General features: G+C 48.5%; 8 protein-coding genes across 8 annotated transcripts; 4 read left to right on the forward strand and 4 right to left on the reverse strand.

Annotated features, from left to right (window-relative positions):
- Positions 1 to 291: 291 nt before the first annotated feature.
- BDW43DRAFT_320791 (uncharacterized protein) lies at positions 292 to 1,716 on the reverse strand (the record flags this gene model as incomplete). The annotated part of the gene is made up of 3 exons (XM_032049165.1): positions 292 to 487; positions 567 to 1,402; positions 1,551 to 1,716. 3 exons carry the CDS (start codon positions 1,714 to 1,716, stop codon positions 329 to 331), a joined length of 1,161 nt encoding a protein of 386 aa, XP_031898160.1. The 3' UTR covers positions 292 to 328.
- A 667-nt stretch (positions 1,717 to 2,383) lies between these two features.
- On the forward strand, positions 2,384 to 4,712 carry BDW43DRAFT_320793 (transcription factor domain-containing protein; the record flags this gene model as incomplete). Its single annotated transcript, XM_032049166.1, has 3 exons — positions 2,384 to 2,541; positions 2,599 to 3,488; positions 3,586 to 4,712. 3 exons carry the CDS (start codon positions 2,384 to 2,386, stop codon positions 4,710 to 4,712), a joined length of 2,175 nt encoding a protein of 724 aa, XP_031898161.1.
- Positions 4,713 to 5,115: 403 nt separating this feature from the next.
- BDW43DRAFT_282781 (YbhB/YbcL family Raf kinase inhibitor-like protein) lies at positions 5,116 to 6,020 on the reverse strand (the record flags this gene model as incomplete). Its single annotated transcript, XM_032042670.1, has 2 exons — positions 5,789 to 6,020; positions 5,116 to 5,717 (listed from the first exon to the last, which is right to left on the reverse strand). Coding segments are annotated over exons 1-2 (521 nt in total), but the record flags the coding sequence as incomplete, so codon positions are not given.
- Positions 6,021 to 9,638: 3,618 nt separating this feature from the next.
- BDW43DRAFT_282783 (uncharacterized protein) lies at positions 9,639 to 11,042 on the forward strand (the record flags this gene model as incomplete). Its single annotated transcript, XM_032042671.1, has 5 exons — positions 9,639 to 9,802; positions 9,853 to 10,392; positions 10,449 to 10,634; positions 10,693 to 10,920; positions 10,974 to 11,042. Exons 2-5 carry the CDS (start codon positions 10,285 to 10,287, stop codon positions 11,037 to 11,039), a joined length of 588 nt encoding a protein of 195 aa, XP_031898163.1. The 5' UTR covers positions 9,639 to 9,802; positions 9,853 to 10,284.
- Positions 11,043 to 15,781: 4,739 nt separating this feature from the next.
- BDW43DRAFT_282784 (glycerophosphodiester phosphodiesterase family protein) lies at positions 15,782 to 17,517 on the forward strand. The gene has a single exon (XM_032042672.1). The coding sequence runs from the start codon at positions 16,137 to 16,139 to the stop codon at positions 17,382 to 17,384; it is 1,248 nt and encodes a 415-aa protein (XP_031898164.1). The 5' UTR covers positions 15,782 to 16,136; the 3' UTR covers positions 17,385 to 17,517.
- A 321-nt stretch (positions 17,518 to 17,838) lies between these two features.
- Positions 17,839 to 18,523, forward strand: BDW43DRAFT_282785 (uncharacterized protein). The gene is made up of 3 exons (XM_032042673.1): positions 17,839 to 17,994; positions 18,074 to 18,186; positions 18,249 to 18,523. The coding sequence occupies exons 1-3, from the start codon at positions 17,883 to 17,885 to the stop codon at positions 18,354 to 18,356; spliced, it is 333 nt and encodes a 110-aa protein (XP_031898165.1). The 5' UTR covers positions 17,839 to 17,882; the 3' UTR covers positions 18,357 to 18,523.
- Positions 18,524 to 18,658: 135 nt separating this feature from the next.
- Positions 18,659 to 20,535, reverse strand: BDW43DRAFT_320795 (sugar porter family MFS transporter; the record flags this gene model as incomplete). The annotated part of the gene is made up of 4 exons (XM_032049167.1): positions 20,252 to 20,535; positions 19,812 to 20,199; positions 18,964 to 19,745; positions 18,659 to 18,915 (listed from the first exon to the last, which is right to left on the reverse strand). Exons 1-4 carry the CDS (start codon positions 20,346 to 20,348, stop codon positions 18,659 to 18,661), a joined length of 1,524 nt encoding a protein of 507 aa, XP_031898166.1. The 5' UTR covers positions 20,349 to 20,535.
- Positions 20,536 to 22,570: 2,035 nt separating this feature from the next.
- BDW43DRAFT_313143 (glycoside hydrolase family 11 protein) lies at positions 22,571 to 23,295 on the reverse strand (the record flags this gene model as incomplete). The annotated part of the gene is made up of 2 exons (XM_032047524.1): positions 22,571 to 22,970; positions 23,030 to 23,295. The coding sequence occupies 2 exons, from the start codon at positions 23,293 to 23,295 to the stop codon at positions 22,571 to 22,573; spliced, it is 666 nt and encodes a 221-aa protein (XP_031898167.1).
- Between the last annotated feature and the right edge of the window lie 1,005 nt (positions 23,296 to 24,300).

Genomic DNA, 24,300 nt, shown 5'->3' on the forward strand with positions numbered 1-24,300 from the left:
GCGGGACCTTCGGCTCTATTTGATTTTCCTTGAAAGGATTGGACAAGCCGCAATACTGAGCATGTCTTTGAAGTTCTTCAGTCTGTTTTAAGTGTAACATTGTCACAAAGTGCTATGGAGAACAGGTTGTGTACAACATATGAGTTATCCTTGACTTTATCCTCATCACTTTTACCCCTTATAAAAAGATACTTCACGGCGAGTTCGGCAGATACCTGAGACGAAGACGGACTCCACCTGTTTTGTAAGAGCGAATTGAACATGAAGGACAAGAGGTATGTGTGTCGTCTACGCGACACCAAGCAAGACAAGACCTTCTGCACCCAATCTAAAACGGACTGCGATAATCCCGAAAGGCACTTAGATGTTGAGCGCTGGCTAGAATTTTCTGCAGGAGAGTTCCGTAATCCCAACCAATAGCAGCGGCCGCCACCGCAGTCAAGCTGGCCTGATCTTCGCGACCTGGACGGCCTGGGCCGGTCATATTCTGTATTTTACATGTTCCAGTTAGCCGGCCTGTCACTTTTATATCATCAAGAATCCCTCGCAGACCGAAATTCGCTTACCGGCTTCATATTAATGTCAAAAAGCGCAAACTCCGAGCCCTCCCGGAAACGCCGCACATCAATGCGGATTGGCGCCGTTGCGCCGATCAGTTTGGCAACAGCCTGACATTCTTCCATCACCTTCCCATAAGCTGGATCTTTCATCTCATCGTCTGTCACGACCCGGGAGTTAGCCGTAACCGCGACCACCCCGTTATACGGAGCAATACCGTCCGCGTGGTTGAACCGCGTCACAGGCACCATACTCCAGTGCTCAGGATGTTCAGGGGATGGCGGCATAACAGTGATGGTCGCTTCCTCTCCGGCTAGATACTCCTCCACCATAATGAGCGGCGACTCCCCCAGCAGGGCCTCGATATGCTGTTTTAGTTCAGCGGGGCCATGGCATAACTTGACACCATGGCTTCCGCGGCCACGAACCGGCTTGCCAACGACCGGGAAGCGGCCTATTGAGCCGATAAACTCGTCAACATTAGTAGAATCAGATACCAGCCAGGAGCGTGGTAGGGTGTAATTGCCCAATGAGCGGAGTTTGTCGTTTAAGAACGCCTTGTCGTCGCAGTTTTCTACGAGACCGGGCGGTTGGCCCACGACGTATAGATCCGATGCGTAGGGGGATAGCTTTTCGGATTGCTGAAGTGGGTGTGAGTCGAAGAGGATTGTGTTGGCCCAGAGATGTGTTGCGCCGTTTTCCACGGCGGCGATCATGCCTTCTTCTGTGTCGGGGAAGCACCAGCCTGAGTGTTTGGAGACCTGCGGCGATGGGTCTGGGGTGGTGATGTTGATTCCCTTTGACTGGAGTGTGTAGGCGATGTCTGCACCTGAATCCTGGTAGCCTGTAGGTGGTGTGTTACTTTATCATATAACTGTTGAAAGATGGATGGCGATTTTGAAGATTGAAGGGGGAAATGAAATGAATACTGGTAACGGAAATGTAGCACAGCTGAGCGTAAATATCATCTCAGGTAATCTAATTCCACTCACCCCCTGGTTTACGGGGCTTGCGAACCCCATTGATGACTGGCGGGTCGATATCTTGGAATAACACGGCCACCGTCGGGCCTTTGCCGCTGTATAGACGTTGGCTAATGATCCGGCCGAGGCGCTGCGAGCGCCATGATCGCAAAGGTGTGGCACACCCCATGACCATTTGCAATTGGCAGCTGATAACTATCTAGTGTTCGAATGTTCGTGAGCGTGAAAAGATTGGATCAAATGACTACATGAGGGTATTAATAGAGCGGGTCGTCGGCTAATGTCCGACGGAGAAATACGTAACCGTCAAGCGATGTTGGCAATCCGTCGCCATCTCGGGAATTGCCCATCTCCGAGTTCTCAGTCAAGTCACTGCTAGATAGATGTATGGACGCAGATATCTGACACTCATACGTTGCAGCCATAGCTAAGGCTGTATTAACTAAACTTAGAGACTCCTCACCATCGGTAATTGTGTATCACTTTGGATATATATGCCTGTGAATCTACAAGACAAACATTTCCGATGAAGATTAAACCAGAAATAAAAAATTTAAAAAAATCAAATAAATAAACGTCCGTTTGTGCAAGATTTTCAATCGGGACATGTCAGTATCTTAAGACGTTAGAACTTGTAGATACTCATAAATGGTACCAACACCGTCATATTGTTGTAGTAGAACGTATGTACAGACACGGAATTTGACCGAACCGCGTGACAGAATTCCGACACTATCTAAATTGCATCCAACAAACTCACTTGCCTCCTTGAGGCCTTTTTTGAGCCCGGTCTTGGATGTATCTTAGCCCTTGGGCTACTATATGCATTGAGTCCGCTCAAAATGCCGGCAACTGTACATTCGCCCGCCCGACGCCGTCCGCTGGCATGCGTGCGATGCCGGAAAGTGCGGTGCGACGGAGGGACGCCGGCCTGCTCGAACTGCGCCAGAGCTGGGGTGGAGTGTTTCGAGGGGACTCCTGGATCGGCGGTTGCTAGAAGGTGAGACTTCCGGCACCTAATAACGCTACTTGCTTCAAGTGTACTTATTATTCCTAGCCGACTGCAGTACTTGGAGAATCGCGTTCGGGAACTGGAACAGATTGAGCCAACGGCAAGTCCCCGACCGCAGCAACAACATACCAACTCTCCTCCAACGCAGTTGGCCCACCATGGTTTCCGTCACCACCACCACTCTATTAATGTAAATGATCCTCAATCCCCTCTGGGTCGCACTACACAGACGCATATCACGAGCGGTGCCTCGCCTGCGGTCTCAGCGTCCAGCCGAATCACACGAGACCAACCGTTGGCGCACGAAGTGGGCTTGCTCTCATTGACTAATGCAAGCGATCCGAAGTATCTGGGCCCTTCGTCCGGGATCACCTTTGCCCGCCTGATCTATGAGAGCGTGCCTCAGTCGCAAGGGTTACCATTGGCGTATGCACGGCAGAATCAACACGAGCAAGGCTTGAATGTCCCAGCTCGAAGCCCCGTCCCCTCCGAAGTCGTGCAGGTCGACCTGCCTTCTATGGCAGAGTGCCAGCAGTATGCTGAGACATACTTTGCTGCGTCGACCTTTTACCCCTTCATATCGCAGGATGTGTTCTATACTCTTTTAGGGGAGGTATTTCGCCTCAACAAGACATCAACGTGGGAAAGTCGACTGCCGGTGAAGTTGGCGCTAGCACAGGTGTTCTTGGTGCTTTCGCTCGGTGCAAGGTTTCTTGAGACCAAACTTGCCGGCGACTTTGGCTCTCGCAAACTGTTTACGGCAGGTATGGGGTACGGGACGCAAATCCAGCTCCATGATAGTATTGAAGGAGTACAGATTCTTTTACTGTTGGTACAGCATAGTTTCTATAGTCCGGAGGGGCTGAACGCTTGGTATCTGCTGCATACTATCATCGCCAGCTGCCTGGACCTTGGGCTGCAACGGCGTGACAATAGTGAGTTGCTCCTTTATTCATCGGGTTGTATTTATTAGTTGGAGTGTGGCAGATATTCAAGGCGTAGCGATCAAGACTGACCGAAGTTATGTTTTAGATAACAAAGAGAAAGAGTCCCTAAATCAGCGAAACATACGGCATCTGCGAAGTGCGATCTTCTGGTCCGCATATTCCATGGACCGAACCCTAACAACAATACTCGGTCGCCCGCTCACGTTGCGAGACGAAGCCCTCGACCGGGAATTTCCGGGGTTCGATGACAACGCTGAAGTCGAAGAGGCGGCTATCCACTGGGGTCGGAAGGGTCACTATGAAAATGCAGCACCGATAGGCCCGGCCCCGTTGACCTCCTACGCCGCCTGCGTTTACTCACTTCGCTTCGACCGAATCATCGCAGAGATCAAGCTGATGCTGTACCGTGTCTCCCGGTCCCCGAGTCGCTTCCCCTGGCCGACGGACGTTAGTGCGTGGCAACAGGAGGCCCAGAGAGCCTGTATCGTTCTCCTGAAAGAAGTACAAGACCAGCAGCCGGGCCGTCTACCAAGGGGCTCTGGTCCTCTTTCCGGAGTTACAGTTCAGCGACTGGAGCTGAAATACCACCAATGTATCATGCTTCTCTACCGTCCGAGTCCGCAAATACTGCGGCCGAGTCTGAACGCGATTCAAGCGTGCTTCACCAGTGCCATGAAGACCATCGCCATTCACGCCGACCTCCATCGGTTCTCCAATATGGAATGCTCATGGCTATCGGCGCACTCGATCTTTGTTGCCTCTATTACGGTACTTTACTGCGTGTGGACAACCCCTGCAGTACGAGGCACGACACCGATGGATGTCTGTATAAAGCGAGCGGAGGTAGCACTTCAATTGCTCTCCTTTCTCGGGCAAACGTGGACAGTCGCACAGGAGGCTGGTCAGAAATTAGCGAAGCTGATCAACTCTACAAAAGAGGCACATGATGCTGTGCCGGCCAGCGTTTCGACTTCTGGGCACCAACCCGATAGTAATACCTCCATTCGCAATGATCCAACGATATCCGCGCAAAGGTCAAGTGTAGATGGGACGTATCCGGATCAAGGAGAATCTTCTATACCGCCTGTGGATGGCAAAAGCTTCTTAATCGATGAACTGGGCATTCTGCGCGACCTGTTCGATCTCGGGTGGCTGGATGATGTATCCGATGGGAACCAGTCTTTCTTTGGAGCCGAAATGGACGTGTCATAGGGTTCGGGAGCCTGAAGCTGATCAAACTAAAACCCAGCTGAAAAAAAATGAGAATCGCTCGCAGCTAGGTGGGAAGGGGAAAACACTGGTAGATTTACTTTTATTGAAAGGATTCCGGCTATCGTGGACTGGAAACATACTCTGCGAAACGACCTTAGCGATCAACTGGGTACAAAAGCATGATTCGCCAGGTTCATTCTGTTTTTCATTATCATGATGGAGAGCGGACATTGAACACGATTTACTTTCGCAGGATATTCCGGCGAACGCTTGCGAACCATCGACATGTATCTTATCTTCTGTCAGTTGGTGCGCACTTCCTAACCCTCCCAACAGTTCACTGAGTCACACCCAATGAGGATTACAAGAATACTGCTGTTGTCCATGTATTAAGAACGCCTAGTAGCACATAACTCGCCAGATCTTCATTCACCTCATGCATAAGGAAAGGTACATCTTCCCTCACCATGTATCCTCACCGATCCACGACAGAACTCAACACATTGCTCCAATACCAACGCCCTTCAAAAATCAATACTACCAGTATATCATATACCTCCCTAACATACACATAACACAGCCCACAATAACACCCTCATTCTCCTCAATTACTCCTAAAATAATTCCCCGCCACCACTTCTCCAAGCCCAATCTCCTTCGCCCAAGCATCAAGATCATACCTCATGCGATGCCAATTACTCAGATTCTGCCCGTTCGCCGGCGCATACTTCGCCCCATCGAACCCCTCGGGCTGCTCATAGAGCAAGAACACATACCGATGCGACGAGCTACCAGGCGGCGGCGCGGGTCCGATATAGTTCGCCACGAAGGGTTTGGTTATTTCTAGTTCGCTGTTGTTGGCTTTCAGTCCTGGTTGGATCCAGTGGAGGATCGGTCCTAGGACGCCGAAGGAGGGGAAGGGGGCGTCGATGTCCAGTCCGATGACCATGTAGGTTGTTGATGGGGAGGGGGCGTTGAAGGTTAGGCTTGGGGGTGATTGGGCGTCTTTGGGTATTGGTTGTTAGTTTATTTAATCCGTGGCCCATGGGTCTAGCGCTTGCGGGTGGGGGTTATACCGGCTTTGGGGATGTATTGGCCTGGTTTTATATTGGTGTGAGGGCCTACTGTCAGGCCAAGAACCTTGGAGGGGTCTTGGTCGATGTGGGAGAGGGCGGTTTTGACAGTTCGATTCTCCGGCATGGTGGGTATAGCTGTCTGGAACAATGGGGCGTAAGATGAGGGAAAGCTAGGCGAGGGAAAGGATATAAAAAAGGAATGATTGATGAAGCTGGGATGTGCTGATGTGAGGCGGAGATAGGAGGCTTAAGTCCGATCTCACATACCAGCTCATGCAGGTGTCCGGGAATGGGAATATTTCTCCAGTAATTTGCTCATTGGTACTGGAAGACGCGCGCTTCGCACGCTGCGACCCTGAAACGACAAGGATAATAAGGGGACTATAGGACGCTATAATAGTTTGAGACCAACTAGAAAGGGCACGGTGGACTAAGGCTAAAAACATACATAAAAAGGAACATTGCGCGTGATGACAGAAAACGGACTTGGGCTGGTTATTTTGTCAAATGCTATAGGTTACATTACCATCAAGAGCCAAGATGATTTTTTGGTGGTGTAATAGTCATTTTTGGTTGACATACTTCGAGGTTGGGCGAGCATATCTGATATGAATCTATAGGAGACACGTGATCGCCTAGCGGCTTGGCCGGATCACCCACTCCTTCAGCCCCTGAGGGCTTTACTCATTAGTAGTTGAGGAAGAGAAGAAGAAGCAGTCAAGATAGTTGATATAGTCGTCCATAGAATTGAGCACCTATCAGAAAGGCATCCGGTCCTCAGTAGGCTACGTACGTGTAGCTGATACAGCCTCATCCTGCCCATCTTTCCCCTGAGATCACAACAATATCTGTACAGTGAGAACCGGAAGGTCTAGCCAAGGAGTCACGTCAGCGCTTCAGGGATATTCAGGGCGTCATAAAACCTCATGCCCAATCCTCTCAAGTGCCCGCTCTTGCTCATCCATATGTGATATAAAGAAGAACCGATGAAGTAAATTTTGCAGCAGTTTGTGGCTCTTAGGAAATACGTATACCTTTCGAAGTCGTAGCGGTTGGGGACGCACAATAACTCCACTCATACCAGAAGCTCGCTTCCATGATCTTTCGAAAGAGTTTGGTCTTCCCCAAGAAATGGTACCTTCACCTAAGACGAATCCTGGATGCTAGCGACAATTTCAACTTTCTGGGAGGTTGTCGTGTCTAGGACTTCGTCTGTGAAGGCCATTCAAAACAACGACTGAGAACTAAGCCACAAGATCGCAACGAATTTGGCTCCACTGCCTGGCACCTTCGAAACTCACTGGATCTCCTTCATCAGAATTTTCGTGTGAATGCGACATCTCCGTCACCATTTCATAGAACGTCGATGGCAGATTAATAGCACATTCTGGACATTAAGATATCCCCATTTCGGTGATACATTTCGGCAAGGACTTTTGAAGCGAATGCAAATGCTAACATGAATGGATCCCACTGGTATGGTCTGTCTCGTGACACGATATTTTGAGCTCTGTCTAGCAAATCACTTGCTAGTTGAAAAGCCTTCACATCATCCCTGATATTGTAATAAGCGGCATAGGTAAAGGAATGGAGAATGAAGAATGCTCTTGGGGAAACTCCTTCATGTATAGATTCAGAATCTGCGAAAAGCTTTTCGTAGGCTATTTGAATTTTTGCTTCGGCGAACTTGCTTATATCGCCAAAAGTTGCTAGTGAATGAAGGGATTTCAAATAGCCAATCTTTAGTGTTGTTGGCTGTATCTCGCGTGAAGTCTTCTCCAGCGTATGAAGCAGGCGTACAAGCGGATATATGGGGCTATGATATATCAACAGCATTAATCAGTCACGGAATAATATTGTCAATATTTGTTGGTTCCCAGTGGGTCTGTCTAACATATTCGTAGGAGATATCTCGAGATGCGTCGAAATTTTACCATAACGGATGGGTCAAATAAAGATGCTGCTGACTGAAGTTGAAAATATGATTCAATGCCCTTCCAGCCTCTTTCATGTTAGATCCACGGATGAGCTCCCATGCCTCAAAGGCCTGGTCACTAAGTCGTTACCATAAGTGACTCATGTTGGGGCTCTTGGATGGGGTATGAACTCCAATTGGTCTGCTTGCCAACGGTATCTTTCGAAAACGCCATAGTTGAAACTATGGACGCAGTCAAGCACGGTTTCGTGATGAAAACACCAGTCGCTACTTTTGAGAGGCGCATCCACCGATGGCATTATAGCCAGTCCTCTGAAAAATGCAGCTTCAAGGCCGATAAATTCTTTTCGCTTCCTTCTCATTCTTTTGCGACACGCCTTGTGCTGGATTTCTGCTTGCTCAGCTGCGTTGTTGCGCGGGTATTCTTCCGACATTCAGGCCAGTTTGAAAGACGCGAAGTATACACTTTAACCTTTTATCGGCACTCTGTTAGTTCCTCCTTATCAGCAAAAGTCGCACGTACGCCTGAAGTTGTATACCAGTGCCATGACGATCATGACGTCCTGCAGCGTCCTTGATTCTTTAATGTATAGCCGGTAGATTATCGTCCTTGCTGTTTCCCATTGGTTTACACAGTACGCCCGTCTCGAAGATACTTGAAGATCTGAAGAGGTAGATGAAAGTCCCATATTGTAATCTTGACTGGGTGTAATGGTTTGAAAGTAGCCAATACTTTCCGTGACACGGATAAGAGAGATTCTTTGGCAGCATTATAACCAGGTTCGAATCGGCAGCCACTAATGTTGGACGATATTCAATGTTACAGATAGTTGAGAATCACAGCTATGTCACGATTTCCGGGTTCTTTTCATACACTCAACAAAGAGCCCCAGGGCCCTGGCCCCAAACAGCTGTGGTGACGTGGCATGTTACTCCATAATCCCTGTTCCCCCTCCCTCTTTTCCGCATTCCACGTATTAAAACCAAAGAGATATGAAGACGGGCAGGGATGGAGGGACGCCCAACGTCAGATTCATAGCCAGCAAATATCAGGTCGAGATATGGAGATATCTGTACCGAACGATAAGGGTCTTTCTGGCCACTTGATAAAAGTTACAGTATGAATAGATCAAAGACCTGGGATTTGAAGCAATCCGTTTAAATCAAAGCCACGACTCTAAAAGTAAAGAGATCTTCTTTTTGATGATAAGCACATCATTTATTGAGGCTTGAGCGGGCTCCAATCAAATGATACACTCGAAGGAATCCTTCTCAGCATGGAAATTTAGCAGAGATCCAATCACATCGTGTCACGACAGCAATTCCTTGTCATATGCGCTTTGCCTGATCTTTGGAGAACCTTGGGCATATAAGGACTCTTTATTCTGGGAAGTTTGATGGCTCTCAGTTGGTTGATTGTTTCCAAGCAGATTTCTACTGAGAACTTCCGACTCCTTTAAGAGAATTCTTCAGAAACAACCATGGATTCTACTGCTCGCATGCAAAACAGTCTCTCACAAGAATATAAACGCCAAGATTGGCATCTTAGTCTCCGCGCCGGCCCTGAAGCACTTGGTGTACTTGGTCAATGTCAGCTTATTTCTACCCGATCGCATCTGATGAGCATTAGCCTGAGCGGGCCTGGGCTTGAGTGAGTTCTCAGACTTGTCAAACTATCCTTGAACTCCAACTAATGACCCCCGAGATATGACACACTTCATGGCAATATCTATTCTTGTGTGCAGTTGGGACTAGCTGCATTCAAAGAAGCTGAAAAAGAGATGATTGAGATTGCCTACATAGCAGACGGTCTCGCTTCACCAGGTGGTATAGTATGTTTTCCAGTTTCTCTTTCATATTGAACGTATGCTTATACTTCCGACTCAAGATCGAGCGTATACTACGATTTTGTAGGCCAGATGCAGACCAAGACGAGAAGAGCCATGCGGATCTATATCTTGAGCAAGCTCAGCAGAATATAGATGATTGTATGTCTGGAATGAGAAATGTCCAGCAGAAATTCGAGAGCTGGTCTAAAACAACGCTTTATTTGTCCAAGGCTTTAGAAGAATCACAAGGTATGAGGTATGACCAACCACCAAAAAACAATGTTACTCATAGTTGATAGGCAAAAAGGCGCAAGAAGCTAAAGATGTGAAGAGGGATATTAGGGAAAATGAAGCAAGCAAGAAACTGCAAGAGGAAAAGTTGGCTTCCGAAAGGCAAATGTTCGAATCTCGAAAGGAATCCCTGGAGAAAAGTCGTGAACAGAAGCAATTTTTCGAAAATCTGGTTCCTGTCTTGAGTACTTTTCCCTTATTAATCCTTTTATGGTGACAGTGCTCACAAGAATACTACAGTTTCGAGTATTCCTGGGTTTTCAAATATTTCTGGGTTGTATGCAGGCCTTGCAGGTTCTGCAGGCTCTACTGCTGCAGCAGGAGTGGGATCCGCAACATCCTTCACCCTCGTTGACCTACTTCCTTTCCTGCCCCAGGCAGCGATTTCGGGGGCTATTGGATACTGCTACTACTCATATCTGAAGTGGGAAGTTCTCACAATGGAAGAAGTTCAAGCAAAGCGACAGGCCTATATCAACGAGGTCACAGAGAAAATTTCTGTATTTCAGGCTACTCTTAAAGATCTGTCTTCAGAGACTGTATCCATTGTCTGTTCATCCGGGCATGAGTTCTCATATAAACATGGCACTGCTAACCTACGCAGGCGGAGATCACCGAGATCCTCAAAAAGTCCGTATATCACTTGAGAGAGCTTCAGTACCGCGTACAAGACTTTATGGACGGATTGCTACAGCTGTCCAGATTGATAAACAGAGCTGTTAGAGATAGTAGACTTACAATCAAAACAGCAGCTAAAAGTGAACGTCTGGCGAACGCAGCCATAAACCAAGTACTTGTCTTTTTCTTTCTTCTGTCATATGGATATATGCAAGCTAACAAATCTAAAGGACTTACGCGAGAATGCTTTCAAAATGAAAGCCAGCTTCAACTTTCTTCTCAGGGCAACTAATATCTACGTTGAAGTCTCTTCAAACTTTATCACGCCCACAATTCGTAAATTTCGCGACCTGCGCCTGTATGAAGCCAGCTCTGAAGCGGATATCAACAAAAAAATGGAAGCTCTGAATCAACTTCAGCTTGCAGCCTGTGACGGTACCGTCGACCTGGCTATTCGGGTATGTCAATTTTTTAATTGTCCTTCAAAGATGTCAATTGACCATCGTTCCAGATGCACGAGGAGCTCAAAAGAGATATTCATGAGATAGTTGCGAACTCCAATTTATTGAATCAATAATCCCGCGGACATAGCATTTCTCTCCTCTTCTGGTCTATTCAGCCATATTTTATAGCCGGCACCGTGCTCTTATATATAATATTAATCTAATCTAAGCGCAGTTTACAGGACTTTACCCGCGCAATAAAGCGCTTTTCATATTCTCTAAGAACATCGCTCGGGCGTATAGAAGCTGATTTGGGGTAATGATTTAACCTTTATCCTATTTATATAAGTTAGGTTTCAGTGTCATTATCTAGTTCCATACCTTCTTTTGTTCTAGATTAACTTGTGACTGGTTACTAAGATAGTTATAATAATAGTGAACTGTAGATAAAGGCTGAAGTAGCGTCCATGTTATTATTACCAGTCATTAGTTTTCTTTTGCTACGCTGAAGATGCTTCCGATCATAGAAATCTAGATATTAATAGATAGTGAGGGAAGGTTAATATAGTGCTAGCCATTCTCAAAGTAGATAGTTAGTGGGAAAGTATAGTATATTACTCAAAAAAATGCCTCATACTTTACACTGGAGCAATTCCTGCAGCAGCAGTTATGGAAACATCAGCTATTATGTAGCAGCAGATAAGAGCTGCAGAGCAACAATTAGTGTACCAAACAGCGCAATCATGAAGGGCGAAGCTGCAGAAAAAGCCCTAGAACCCTAAGGCCAAGACAGGACCAGTGAGAAGGAGGTAAGCCAGGAACGAACCAAAAGCGCGCGTGGAAGGAAGCTCTCTACAGCAAAATGCCATAGTCTTTTGTGTACGCTCTCGCAGGCCCGTTTACTTTTTCCCTTTCTCTCACTACGTTTCGTTTCAGGGCATTTCAGATCAATCTGAGGCGAGTATGATTGCTATAAAATGCAGATCATGGCGTTATGAACAACAGAAGCCTGACGTTCAGGATCTAGATAGCTACATCGCTCCGCTGGGCAAGTCTTCATACCCATCTAGATGGTCGACGACATTGGACAAGGCCTATACGATTGGCTACAGCCGGAATGGCCTGTCGATTAGCTCGCCAAAACCGGGGGTGTGATTGGACCGTCCGCAAGGGGTCGCTTGCCAAGGTGTCTACTCGAAATTTAGGACAGAAAAGCGAGCGATCTTCAATACCGCAGCTCGATGTACAGCTATCATAGAAACCCTCTCCCAGCCAATGTTTGAAGATGTCGAAATCTTTCTATTCCCGAAGTCGAACGGGATGTCTCACTTGCAAGTAAATAGGCCTAGGTGAGATGGGAACGACCTGATTAGCATGCTAAACGGTAGGCGGCCCCGGGCAGACGTCGTCGGGTCAAGTGCGATGAAGCCAAGCTATGTTGTCGGCGATGCATCTCTACTGGTCAACTGTGTGAAGGCTACGGTATTCTCGTTCCTATACCAGAACAATGCCTAGAAAGTGCACGTACCAATATGGGGAAAGTCACCAATCTTCGACCGAAACCCCAGCACACCAATCCCAAAGCCCTTCCTTTCCTGGGCCCACTGGAGTCTGTAATATAGGAATCATTCCGGACTTCAGCGCTTGTAAGCTTCGGCGGCGTCTGTTCAACGGGCTTCTGGCACAGGATTGTGCTGCCGGCCTGCCACTCTGAACCCTCGATCCTCCATGGGACTATTGCCTTATCATGCGCCATGCAAGGCTATTCACAAAGCATCAAGAACCCATTCGGAATACGTGATTTTAGTAGTCGCAGGATTCCAGTTGTCAAAGGGTACAACAAAGCTATTCACTTTTTGAACACCCACATAACCAATTACAGTAGTATGGCCTCTCGGAAAGTGGTGCTTATCGCTTGTATATTGTTTCTGTCTATCGAACTATTCTGCGGTCATATTGACAAGGCCACTGTCCACCTTAATCAGGGCAGGAAGATGCTGCAGGAGTCATTTGATCCTAACCAAACTATAGATTTTCATGTCACCTCCGAGCAGCTATCGACCGATGATGACCTGGTAACACTGTTCACTCATTTGGATATTCAGGCTACCTGCTTTGGTTCCACCCAGCCAGTGCTCAGGCTGGTTGCTAATACTGCATCGTTGAGGATTGACCCTTTGCACACGCCACTCCAGCCCGAGCCCCCCTCTTTCATCATACCCCAAGCCTTTCGGTCGATCCATGAAGCAACCCAGCATCTTATCATCCTGACAAATGAATGCTTGATATTATCTAACAATGATCCGAGTCCACACTAATACACAGCCAACAAACATCTCCGTGACGCTGGGCGTCAATATCTCTTCTCCATCCTGGGCTACTGGAGACAAGCGTGCAGCCACCTTGTTCATTCAGACCAACCCCCTACTCTCACGCATACACAGCAACTAAGGCTGTTAATTCTAATTCACCATTCATGGCAAAGCTTGTTCATATCATTATCCCACTGCGAGGCAGAAGAGACGGATTTTGACATCCGAGTCGAGACTTTCCGCAGCCTAGTCTACTACGCCGATGCGTTCCTTTCAGATAACCGCGGTACTAGACTCCGGTACTCACTTGGATTTGGCATCGTACAGCCGCTCTGGTGGACCGTCATGAAGTGTCGCAGCCCTGGGATCCGCGGGAAGGCGCTCTCACTATTGGCGGGTGCTAGTCGAGAGGGCTTTTAGGACCCTAAGGCCCTCTATTGTCTTGGCGAGGAAACTATTATGCTGGAAGAAGTGGATGTGGTTATTGAAGAGCAAGGTCCTACTGGCAGAGTTGAAGCGGGCGATTTGTCTAGGCTGATACCCGTGTGGCGGAGGGTGAGCTCAGCGACGGTGACGACGATGGAGCATGAGTATAGGAGGGTCAACATCGCGCTCTGGAGAAAGCGATTTAATAGTGACGGGGTGTTTGTTGGGTTTGAACGTATTGGTCGCGAGGTTAGGATACCCATTGCATGAATATTGGGGTAATATATTCGGCCTGATTTCCTACACTCTTGTCTACCGCGTTGGATCGCCACGTTGTTATAAGGTTGTGTTTCGCCAACCAGCCCTTGCTATAATCTAATAGTTCTATAGCGGTTAAAAATCTAGGACACCAGAAAGACGTCAAATGGTACACCATAGATCATGAGCTATAGCGGAAGCTCTCATTAAGTACTAATCTGTCGGTTGTCTACAGCAATTCGCTTCAAAGAGCGACAGAGGAGACATCATGACTTTCCGAGAACTGCAATGACGATGTTAGGAAAACAGCACAGGAAGCGAAGGAAGCTAAAGCGAAACGTAGTCCCACCGTCGGGTCTGGTACATAGAAAAATATAAACACCTTCTCACCCCCAACAACTGTGAACAGGCTGACCCCACGGTAGATATTAAGTTTTACCTAGCCCCAATCTACGGCGGATGAGGCTGTCGAACCCATTCAATGCAGCTGGAACCTTGACGAAGACTAGATGGCAGTGTAGAGTACAATTCCGACCGTCTCTACTTGCTAGCTGTAGGTGGGATAATCCCCTCGGGGTCAAACGGTCTGGTTCGGAATTCTTCTTCCTACCAGGCAGGCAAGAAGAGAATCGGGTTGATTGTGGGCCGGTATTAGATAAAACTTATCACCTCGGCTTCCTTCTTCCTTGGGGTTACATCGAGCAGCGAGTTTGATCCCCACTTCTAGAAAATGTCTTTCTAGAGCAGTTAATGATCGGCAATATTTTCCCTCGGACCGCGTTTGAGCTCCACAAATGCAAGATAGGCTGCAAAGCCAAGACTGAACATTTCTCTTGGCCCATTCCTGCTTCACGAGTCACTAACATGCGCCTCAATCATGATAGCTCTTCCATCATATCGGGCGCCTTCATATCTCAGAGAGAAAGTATAACACATGCGTAGATGATCAGATTTGACGGTCGGGTAATCTCAGCTGATCCTCACCAACCGTTCTCGGTGGTTCAGGCACAATGAAGAAAAGCCCTATCGGCCCAAGGTTCTCGGATCCAGTAAGAGGACATGCGACGCCACCACGACACGGGCGCTTATTCACTTCGAATATTTATTCCAAGGCCCACTGGACCCTCCTCCGACCTGACTAAACAGGAAATTGGACAATGCGATAAGTATCCCCGCGTCTGAACACCCCAATATGACGATGTGGCTATCGGCCGTTTGGACGGGTTGCTTTATCCATGTATCGACGGACATTGACCGAAACGGATCACACAGCACTGCTGAGAGAGGAGCTCGATCATGCAAAATTCCTGATCTACTTTATACTCTAGAGGATTGGACTGCCACAGGGAGTAAAGGCCCAAGCAGCGACATCTCAAGCATTGTAAGTTGAGACTATCAAAGCTTAGGTCGATAGATGTGCAGCGATTGCCAGACCAACTACAGGCATAGATTAACTGGGTCTCGCTTCCCCTTCCCTCATTACCTTCCCCCATTGCGGCTTGTGATTATCCTGCAGCTTTTTGTACAATGATTTCCTATGATCCTTTCGTCTCACTGCGCCCTGCTAGGTTCCCCGCAATTTCCGTTAGCAAATATCTGGGGTCTCCACCCCGAACACAATGCTCCGTATCGCTGCCCGAGATCCCACGCATGCGGGATTTTTTTGGCCCGTTCTTTGTTTTATGACTTAATTTTACATGAAAAAAAATCTCATAGAGAAAGTATTGGGTGGGGCTAGGGACTGATATCCTTCGATGGAGTGCGTCGTGTAACTTGCTGAAATCATTTAAGGCTCCCCCGGGATACCACGAGAAATATCGTACAACATCTGAATATGCACTGATAGGAACCAGCGGAAAACGCTTCAAATCAGGTAGCTCGCTGACAACATGTGCAGGATAACGGCCAACCACGTTTCCTCCTGTTCCTGTAGCCAAGACGTTGCCAAGTTGCCAAGGGAATGTGTAGAATGTTCGGAGCAGTGAGAGATCGGCCTGGCGGCACGCGGAGACACCGAGTGGGGCGTGTATCTAAGCCGGAAACAAGGGGATGCTCCATACAATTGATTGATATGCTCCAAGGTCCAGGAACCGGGCCGATACAACCCCTCGGTTGGAGGATAAATAGGGCCTTCATCCCCCTAAGCAGAAAGATCGTCGTTGTGTGTGTGTGTGTGCTTTTCTCTGCCTGGATAGTTGGTCTAAACTACTCAATTGCTATAGCCAGATCTACACCATGCATCTTACCTCTCTCATTGTCACGGCTGGCGTGGTGGCTGCGGCACCCTCGTTTAATCGTCGCGGCGCTCCCTCCCATAAGCCCAATGTCACCAACATCCAGGTCGGTCCTCGTCCGTACTTCCTCGTCGATGCAATGGAAGACGGTCCCTTGAAGAGCAAACTGGAATCCTGTGCGGAGAAGCCCATCCGTCATGCTCCTCAATTTTCGATCTCCCACCGTGGAGGCCCGTTGCAAATCCCCGAGCACAGCCGTCAAGGTATGATGGCCGCTGCTCGTATGGGTGCTGGCATCGTCGAATGCGATGTCGCCTTCACCAGTGACCGACAGCTGGTGTGCCGTCACTCCCAGTGCGATTTGCACACAACCACCAACATCCTGACCATCCCGGAGCTGGCGGCCAAGTGCACTGTCCCCTTCCAGCCCGCGACGGACACTACCCCAGCCAAGGCCAAGTGCTGCACCGCGGACATCACACTGGCTGATTTCAAGTCTCTCTGCGCCAAGATGGATTCCAGTAACTCGTCGGCGACGACCCCAGAGGAGTACCAGTATGGAGGACCGGCCTGGCGCACGGAGCTCTATGACACCTGTGCCACTCCCATGGCACACCACGAGTACATCGACCTGATCGAGTCCCTGGGCCTGCAGTTCTCACCCGAGCTCAAGACCCCTGAGGTGCCCATGCCCTTCCAGGGTAACTACACCCAGGAGATGTACGCCCAGCAGCTCATCGACGACTACAAGCGTGCTCACATCAACCCCTCTCGCGTGTGGCCCCAGTCCTTCCTCGATAAGGATATTTTCTATTGGCTCCAGCATGAGCCTGCCTTCGGCAAGCAAGCCATCTACCTCGACGAGCGTATGGACACCGACGTGGGATACGAAGCGGCAGTCGCCAGCCTTCCCGAGCTCGCCAAGAAGGGTGTGAAGATCATGGCTCCTCCGATCTCCGCACTCCTGAATGCCACTGAAGGCGGCGAGATCGTGCCCTCCGAGTATGCCGTCACTGCCAAGAAGGCCGGGCTCGACATCATCACCTGGTCCCTGGAGCGGTTCCCTCCCTTGGCGCAAGCTGCCGCCGAAGACAATTACTTCGTCAAGTCATTTGCGTCGACCATCAAGGGAGACGGTGACATGTATCGCATTGTCGACGCCTTGGCACAGAAGGTTGGCGTCCGCGGTATCTTCTCGGATTGGCCTGCGACAGTTACCTATTATGCCAGCTGCATGGGATTGAACTGAGTCTGCTGTCTTAATCCTTGACAAAAGCCGTCTGATTTACGATGTTACCACAACCGTGTACGATTAATGTATAGATCATGAGATATGGGAATAGCTCACCTGTTATACGAAATGTACAGTTACTAAACCTATCTACCGCTCCCCCAACTATCGTAAACATTGTTGGAGTAATTAGCATGATACCCTCGAACCTAGATCCCGCGTGGCGTGACCCCCTTCATCGAACACAGTCCAGACTTTGCTTATGAAACCAGTCACTGCACCTAAAATAATCTGCCGACCATGGTTCGTCGGAAACTCCTCAACCTTGCATGTATGACATCCTTCAACGCGGGTTAGACGAGGGCATTACCCAATCCGGTAATCCTCTGGCCACTGACATCATTACGCAAGCTTCCCCTCTTTATAAGCACCACAACGCCTTTATTCTTCGTATTCTTTGATAATCCATAGTCTAAAAGTCTCTCCCAATCATACAAAACCACAATATCTCTAAATATGCTTCGAAATACCCTCATGCGCTCCCGTCCCCTGCTGAGGACTACAACCTTAACAAGAACATATCAGATCCAGGCCCATCCCGAGGCGTACAGTTCGAAGAACCAAGAATGTACGTTCCCTACATCCTCTACCCCAACCTCCATCCCGTGAGTAGGAATAAAAGAGAAGGAACTAAAATCCAGGACCAGTCTTCATCGCCGCCTCCTTCCCAGATGACTTCGAGTCTCCCACTCTCACAGAGAAGCGTGGCGTGCCTACTTCCTCCTGGGATGAGATGCATGCTACATTGAGTGAAGCTTCTGTGGGTTTCTTACGATCTTTTACTTGGCGTCATATAAGATGAGAGGCTGATTAATGGAATAGGTCAAGGCTGACCGCGGTGAGATCCAGATGCAACAGTTTACTTCGCGCGAGGAGTTGGAGAAGATGTTGCAGCCGGAGAATATGGATCCAAAGATTGATGAGATGTGATAGTCTTGAGGGGGTCGGTGTTCGAATTGATGTTAGCGATGTTGGGTCAGAATGTTTTGTGTACGGGAGGTTGGTGTTGTGTATAAATTGTTCTTTATAGGTTGGTTGGTTGTGGTATTTTAGGTATAAAATTAATGTAGTCCTCTAATAATATCTATTGAAGTTTAGTGGATCTGTGGATGGGTATAAAAGATTATTGTCCATCGCAGGACTATTCTAGGTAGAAGTGCAGTCGTGGAAGCGTAAGATCATTTTAGATGCACAGCCTCTATCCCATGCCCAAGTTGTTGACTAGATAGTTTTCACCTCACATCCTCCACTTGTTCCACCATCCTTTCGACTTTCTCATCAACCCGTCTCTCCTGAGCATGCTGCCCTGGCATAACCGTCCTCCCACCTTTCGAACTAAACACGCCGCCAGTAATGCCTCCCTTGGCAAACAGCAATGGAATATCCTCGAGTTCCAATCCTTTCGTCTCTGGATAGAAGAAATACACCATAGGAATAAAGGCCGCGTTCAGCACAGCGAAGATCACAAACGTCTTCCACCCGATATTTTCTTCATCAGTTAGCCACGCTCATCACAGTAGAAAGAATCATCACTTACGAAAAGCAATCGGCGTAATCTTAACTACAGCAAAAACGGCCATCCAATTCCAACCGGACGCAATAGCCGCCATCCTCGTCCGCACCCGGGTAGTATTAATCTCAGCCGGATAAAACCACGGCACAGGAAGCCAGCCCACACCATAAAATATCTGAAATATAAAGATGAATGCCGTAGCCCCATATGCACAGTCTGTGCGCCCCAGCGAAAGCAAAATCGATACCATAACAAAACACAAGCACAGTCCTATCGAACAAACAATCAACAGCGACCTTCGCCCGAACCGATCCATCAGAAACACCGGGATCGCCGAGCCAACCAGATACGTGCACTGGATACATCCGCCCAATATCATGGCCAGATTACGGCTCATCCCCATCGTTTCTTGGAACATCACGGGTCCGTAGTAGTTTATCATGTTTGAGCCGGTGAATTGTTGCCCTAGTTCAATGGTAATGGTTATTAGCATTCGACGGAGGTTTTGCACTTCGCCCCAAGTGAAGAGTTCGCGGAAGTGGAATGGGCCGTCTTTGTGTTCTTCTTCGAGCCCGACTTGGATGTCAAGGATGGTTTTTGTAACGAGGGGGTCGGAGAGGGGGCGGTCTTCAATTGCGGAGACGACCGCGCGGGCTTCTTCGTGGCGGTCGTGTTGGACGAGCCAGCGGGGGGTTTCCGGGAGCCCGATTATTTGGAGGATGAGGAGGATGGCGAAGAGGGCTTGGAAGGCGAGGGGGAAGCGCCATTGGAAGGAGGATTCTGTGAAGCTAGTGCCGTAGTCCATCCTATTTTTTGGAAGGGTCAGTATTAGGTGTAGGTTGTTTGGAGTGCTGAAAGGAACAGAGACATACCAATAGGCGATGACAACGCCTAGAATGGTTACCGTGCCCTGCAGGGTTAACAATGCACCGCGGTATGCCGCGGGCGAGCATTCACTCTGATATACCGGCGCAGTTGAAGAGTTCATGCCGTTGCCGATTCCCGTGATGATGCGGCCGGCGATCAACTGGGCGACAGTCTCTGAAGTGGCGAGGATAATGGCTCCGATCACCATGATAAAGCCGCCAAGCATAAGCATAGTCCGACGACCCATTCGCTCTCCGATAAAGTAGCAGACAATTGATCCAACGACACACCCGATATCGTATAGAGCCGTGATGTTGCCCTGCATATCGGCATCGGGATGGTTGAAGTCCCTACCGAACCGGTTATCCGCACCTACGAGTCCTGCCATGACGCCTACAGTTGTTAGTCGTACATTCAATTGCTTTCGCGGCAGTTACGTTCTTACCTTGATCAAACCCCAAGAGCAAGAACGCCTGACAAGACGCCATCGTAATGGCAGTAATCAGGGCCTTGCCTCTAAAATCATGTTTCCAGAGCCTCATCGTGTCAGCGTCTGTGTATCGCGATAGTCTAGAATAATAATAGGATATAATTAACTCAACGAACAAACCGGCTCAACCTCAACGGGACTCCGAAGCTCTAATACCCTCCCAAAACGCCTATACGCCTCCCCGCGGCCCAGATCTCCATAGCTGGTATCCGTGGTCTTTCACCCCGAGGGCAATTCCGGGGTCCCCACATAGCATGTGTTCCATTATTGATCTCATTCGACCGTTGGGTTCACTCTTGGCGACTCCCCAGACTTTGTGTAGGTGAGCTCGGGGGATCATCGCACCGAGAATGCGGAGAAGTTCCCCATACTATTGCGGATACCCCGGATTGAGCTGACCGGTAACGCGTGGACCCATGAGTGCCAATTACCCCATGTTCTCTCCTGTGATTAATATCTGGGGTGGTTTGGGTAAGATAGGCGTGAGATTTGGTGTGATGTTGGGAGCTTGGTAGTGGAAGGATTGTGGTTGATCGGGGTTATGTATTCTAGTGAGTTGGAGTCAGCATTCCGATTTGTCTATCGGTAAGCTAGCTATACTACTAGTAGTACTCCGTGGATAAGTGCGAATGGATTAGCCCGGTTTGAACTTCGTGAGAAAGATAATGTGCATTTTATAACAGTGGAAATCGTGATATTTTCATTAAGTCATTCTCAAAATATCGGTGAGAAGGAACAGATTCATGTCATGCCCCACCCTTACCCTCTCGAGTTGGTAATATAATTCGGCAAATAAGATACTAGTTTCATGCATCGGACCCATCCTTGTCGTTGTATTTCTTTCTTGGGAGTCAGATCTCGATAAGAGAGCGAGCAGCCTTCTCAAGAAGGAGAAAAAGCAAAGGGTCTTGTGGGGGTCTCCCCTAGTTCTAGCTGGAAGAATGTCAAGCCACGTTCAATCATGTTCCTGCTCCCAGCAACAGTAGATGCTGATAAACATGGAAGATCGTGTATCTGCTATGATCTACCTAACAGGTATAGTCTAGGGCCATTCAGATCAATTGTATTTTCTAGGGTCGCGAAAGTGATGGTGTCGTTATGGAGCCTTGTTGGAGTCGTCGCCGCCTGACTGAGAAGAAAACATAAAAGAAATATATAAAATTCAAAAAGAACATTAACAATGATTTCACACTTTCTTAGAGCCTCACCTGCCACCTGGTAGTCTTTTGCTCGGCTATAAACGTTGAACGATATAGTGTATATCGGGACCGCTGCCCGTACGTCACACGAGTGATATAACGCGTAACGCAAGCCACAGTGACAGCAAGGTCGTGCATTAATGTGAAATGGATTGTCAGATGATAACCTCAGCATCAACAGGTTTGTGAAGGCTGCCTTTCCGGGGACAAAACTCATTGGGCGGAACAACCTCCTGCAGGAATATAGGTCAAAGAGCCTACGGTCGCACTTCAAAGAAACCTAGGAAAAGAGATTCATTGACGGAGAGGCTCCCAGAATGCTCTACAGTGCATACTAGCGGCTGATACAATTGGGTTAGCCCTCTAACTGTTGCCCTAGGTTGCTCGTATATTGATATACCGCTATGTATGTACTCAAGGGCAGCCGAAGAAGGATAACAGACACCCTGATGCTATTCTGCATGCCAATATAGACGGACAACGAGCCCAAACAACAACCGATTGCATATTCTAGGGGATAGCGAGCGATGTACAGCGCAGAAGCTACGACACGATGCGTCAACATAACTTTGGCTTCGGGATATGCGACAATCAACCCCGGCGCAAACTCTGTATGTGCACGCACTGGGTTGATCTGCTATCGCCTTGCTGTGTCCAAATCGACTTGTCAACCTCTTTACCGCGAATGCGGACTGTTGCATGGGTGTACCCTTGGTAGCCCATCTAACCCAAACTGAGCATCGTGCATGGTTTCCAGCATGTTGGGGTGCTTTGGAACAGCTCAGACTTTACTTATCATTTAGAGGTAGGAAATTGCGGTTCAACTACCTGACGATTTAGTCCTACATGCTTGGGATATGAGAAAATTAGTGGCAAGTCTGGCCGCGGAATGTTTTCACTAATAATGCCCCGGCGGCGAATGTGACTATGTACTCAAGCGTAGCTGTAAGAACCCCCAAGACAGGACTTGGGCTATCAATGAAGAAAATAGAACTGCTAAACCCCAATGAGGGACCAAAGGTCCGCAAGGTCACGGTAAAGGAAAACCTTGTCCCAAGCATTGGAACGAAACCCTTTACTGAACAGTGATGGTGGCAGATCCGCTGCTCTTGTAGCCCTCCGTGGCCAGGATCTGGTAGTTGTGCTCACCCAGCTTAAGACCCGCCTTGGCCCAGGCGTTGAAGTGGTTTTGAGTATTGATAGTACCACCAACGCGGCCGCCCTGGCGGACGGACCAGTACTGGTCGAAGGTCGAGGTGCCCTCGATAGAAGGAGCATTCGTGCGGGTAGTTTTGTAAATCTTGTAGGTTGCCCCGTCACTCTCGACGGTGCCGAGCTCGGTAGCACCGGTGGAGGGATCGTAGTCGCCGAACTTCTCGACAATGTAGTATTCAACCAGAGGGTTCTTGGTCCAGCCGTAGAGGGAGACGTAGCTGTTACTGTTGCTCTCCCAGTTGCCGCTGTAGGTGACGGTACTACATGCTCATTAATGTTAGCCATTTTGGACCCCGTTCAGAAGCTGCGTGATCCATACCGGGCACTGCCGGGGTTCCATCCCTTTCCGGCAACGAAGTTGTCGCAGTTGTTCCACTTGACGCTGTACTGGCCGCCGTTGCCGTTGGTGTATTGTACATCACCACCGCCGTTGGTCCAGAAGGAGTAGTAGTAGCCGTTGTTGGTACCAGTCTGAGAGGAGGTGATAGCACGCTTGGCCATCTCGACCATAGTGCTATCGCCGGGGGCAGCCAAAGCGCCAGAAACAGCGGAAACTGCAAGAAGGAGAGACGAGAAGCTGACCATGGTGGCGGTGTTGTCCTGGTTGTTTTGCGGGGATTGAAAACGTGCGGTTGATGATCGTTGTTATCTGGTGGTAATGGCAGGAAACGGAATCCCCTTTATAACTATCCCAATGAGGTTCTGAATGTCTATCCGAAACAGCTAAATGGCTAAATTGGAGTTTATTGTTTCAGCAATCAAGGCTTGTGGCTATAGTCTAGGGCTTTTGGAATAATTCCTTCAAAATACGGTATGGATTTTCGTTTCATGTCATTGATTACAACCCACATTTACCCGGAGACAGCAGTACTGGAAGCAGATTCTTGACTCGTAGTGGACGTGTTTTGTCCCCTGTTGGCCCGATGCGGGTCTAAGCTAGTTACTATGTGGGTACTATCCATCGGTCCACACTGCCATATGCTGAATTCTTCCGGCTCTTGTTTCAGGTCTACTTTTCGTCAGAGCTCCTGCTAAGCTCATGGTAGTAGGACGACATTTGACTAACACATGGACCAAACCGCCAGTACTTCATGTCAGACCTGCTGCATCGGGATACCCTGTCTGTTAAGCGGCTATTACTCCTGCAATCAAAGGAATACGAAACTGACGGATCATAGATGTGTTTAAGTTCACTTGCCTAATCTGATCGGGGGGTCCTTCTATCAAACCATCCAAGGGAAAAAAAAAAAAAAATATCTGGATTGGCTGAGGCGAAATGAAGTAATCCGAAAGTTGACTTAAGCATTACCATCAAGGCCGAATCTCACCACGCCAAGACGATGAGATTAGGCCAAGATAAGACGGGGCTTTTTTTTGCATCTCCCTGCCACGGCACGGGAATACCCTTCGCGTTCTAGACCCTGTCAAGTAGCAAGGGTTATTTAAAAGTGCACGGCGGAGTTACATGATCGTGAGGGCCTTGAAACATCTGGGCTGCTGAAACAACCCATTTAAGCAGCCAAATTCTCCAATTTGAGACCGATGGTGTATTCTGGTTAATTCAAATTATCCACTATAGCCTACCAAGGC

The sequence above is a fragment of the Aspergillus alliaceus genome (genome assembly GCF_009176365.1).
Source record: "Aspergillus alliaceus strain CBS 536.65 unplaced genomic scaffold BDW43scaffold_35, whole genome shotgun sequence".
Lineage (NCBI taxonomy): Eukaryota > Fungi > Ascomycota > Eurotiomycetes > Eurotiales > Aspergillaceae > Aspergillus > Aspergillus alliaceus.

Excerpts from the sequence above, each read along its gene's own strand:
- BDW43DRAFT_282785 (XM_032042673.1), top strand. The coding sequence starts at position 17,883 with ATGCTTCGAAATACCCTCATGCGCTCCCGTCCCCTGCTGAGGACTACA. Across the intron at positions 17,995-18,073 it reads CAGTTCGAAGAACCAAGAAT|TCTTCATCGCCGCCTCCTTC; the intron begins GTACGTTCCCTA and ends ATCCAGGACCAG. Across the intron at positions 18,187-18,248 it reads CTACATTGAGTGAAGCTTCT|GTCAAGGCTGACCGCGGTGA; the intron begins GTGGGTTTCTTA and ends TTAATGGAATAG.
- BDW43DRAFT_282784 (XM_032042672.1), top strand. The coding sequence starts at position 16,137 with ATGCATCTTACCTCTCTCATTGTCACGGCTGGCGTGGTGGCTGCGGCA.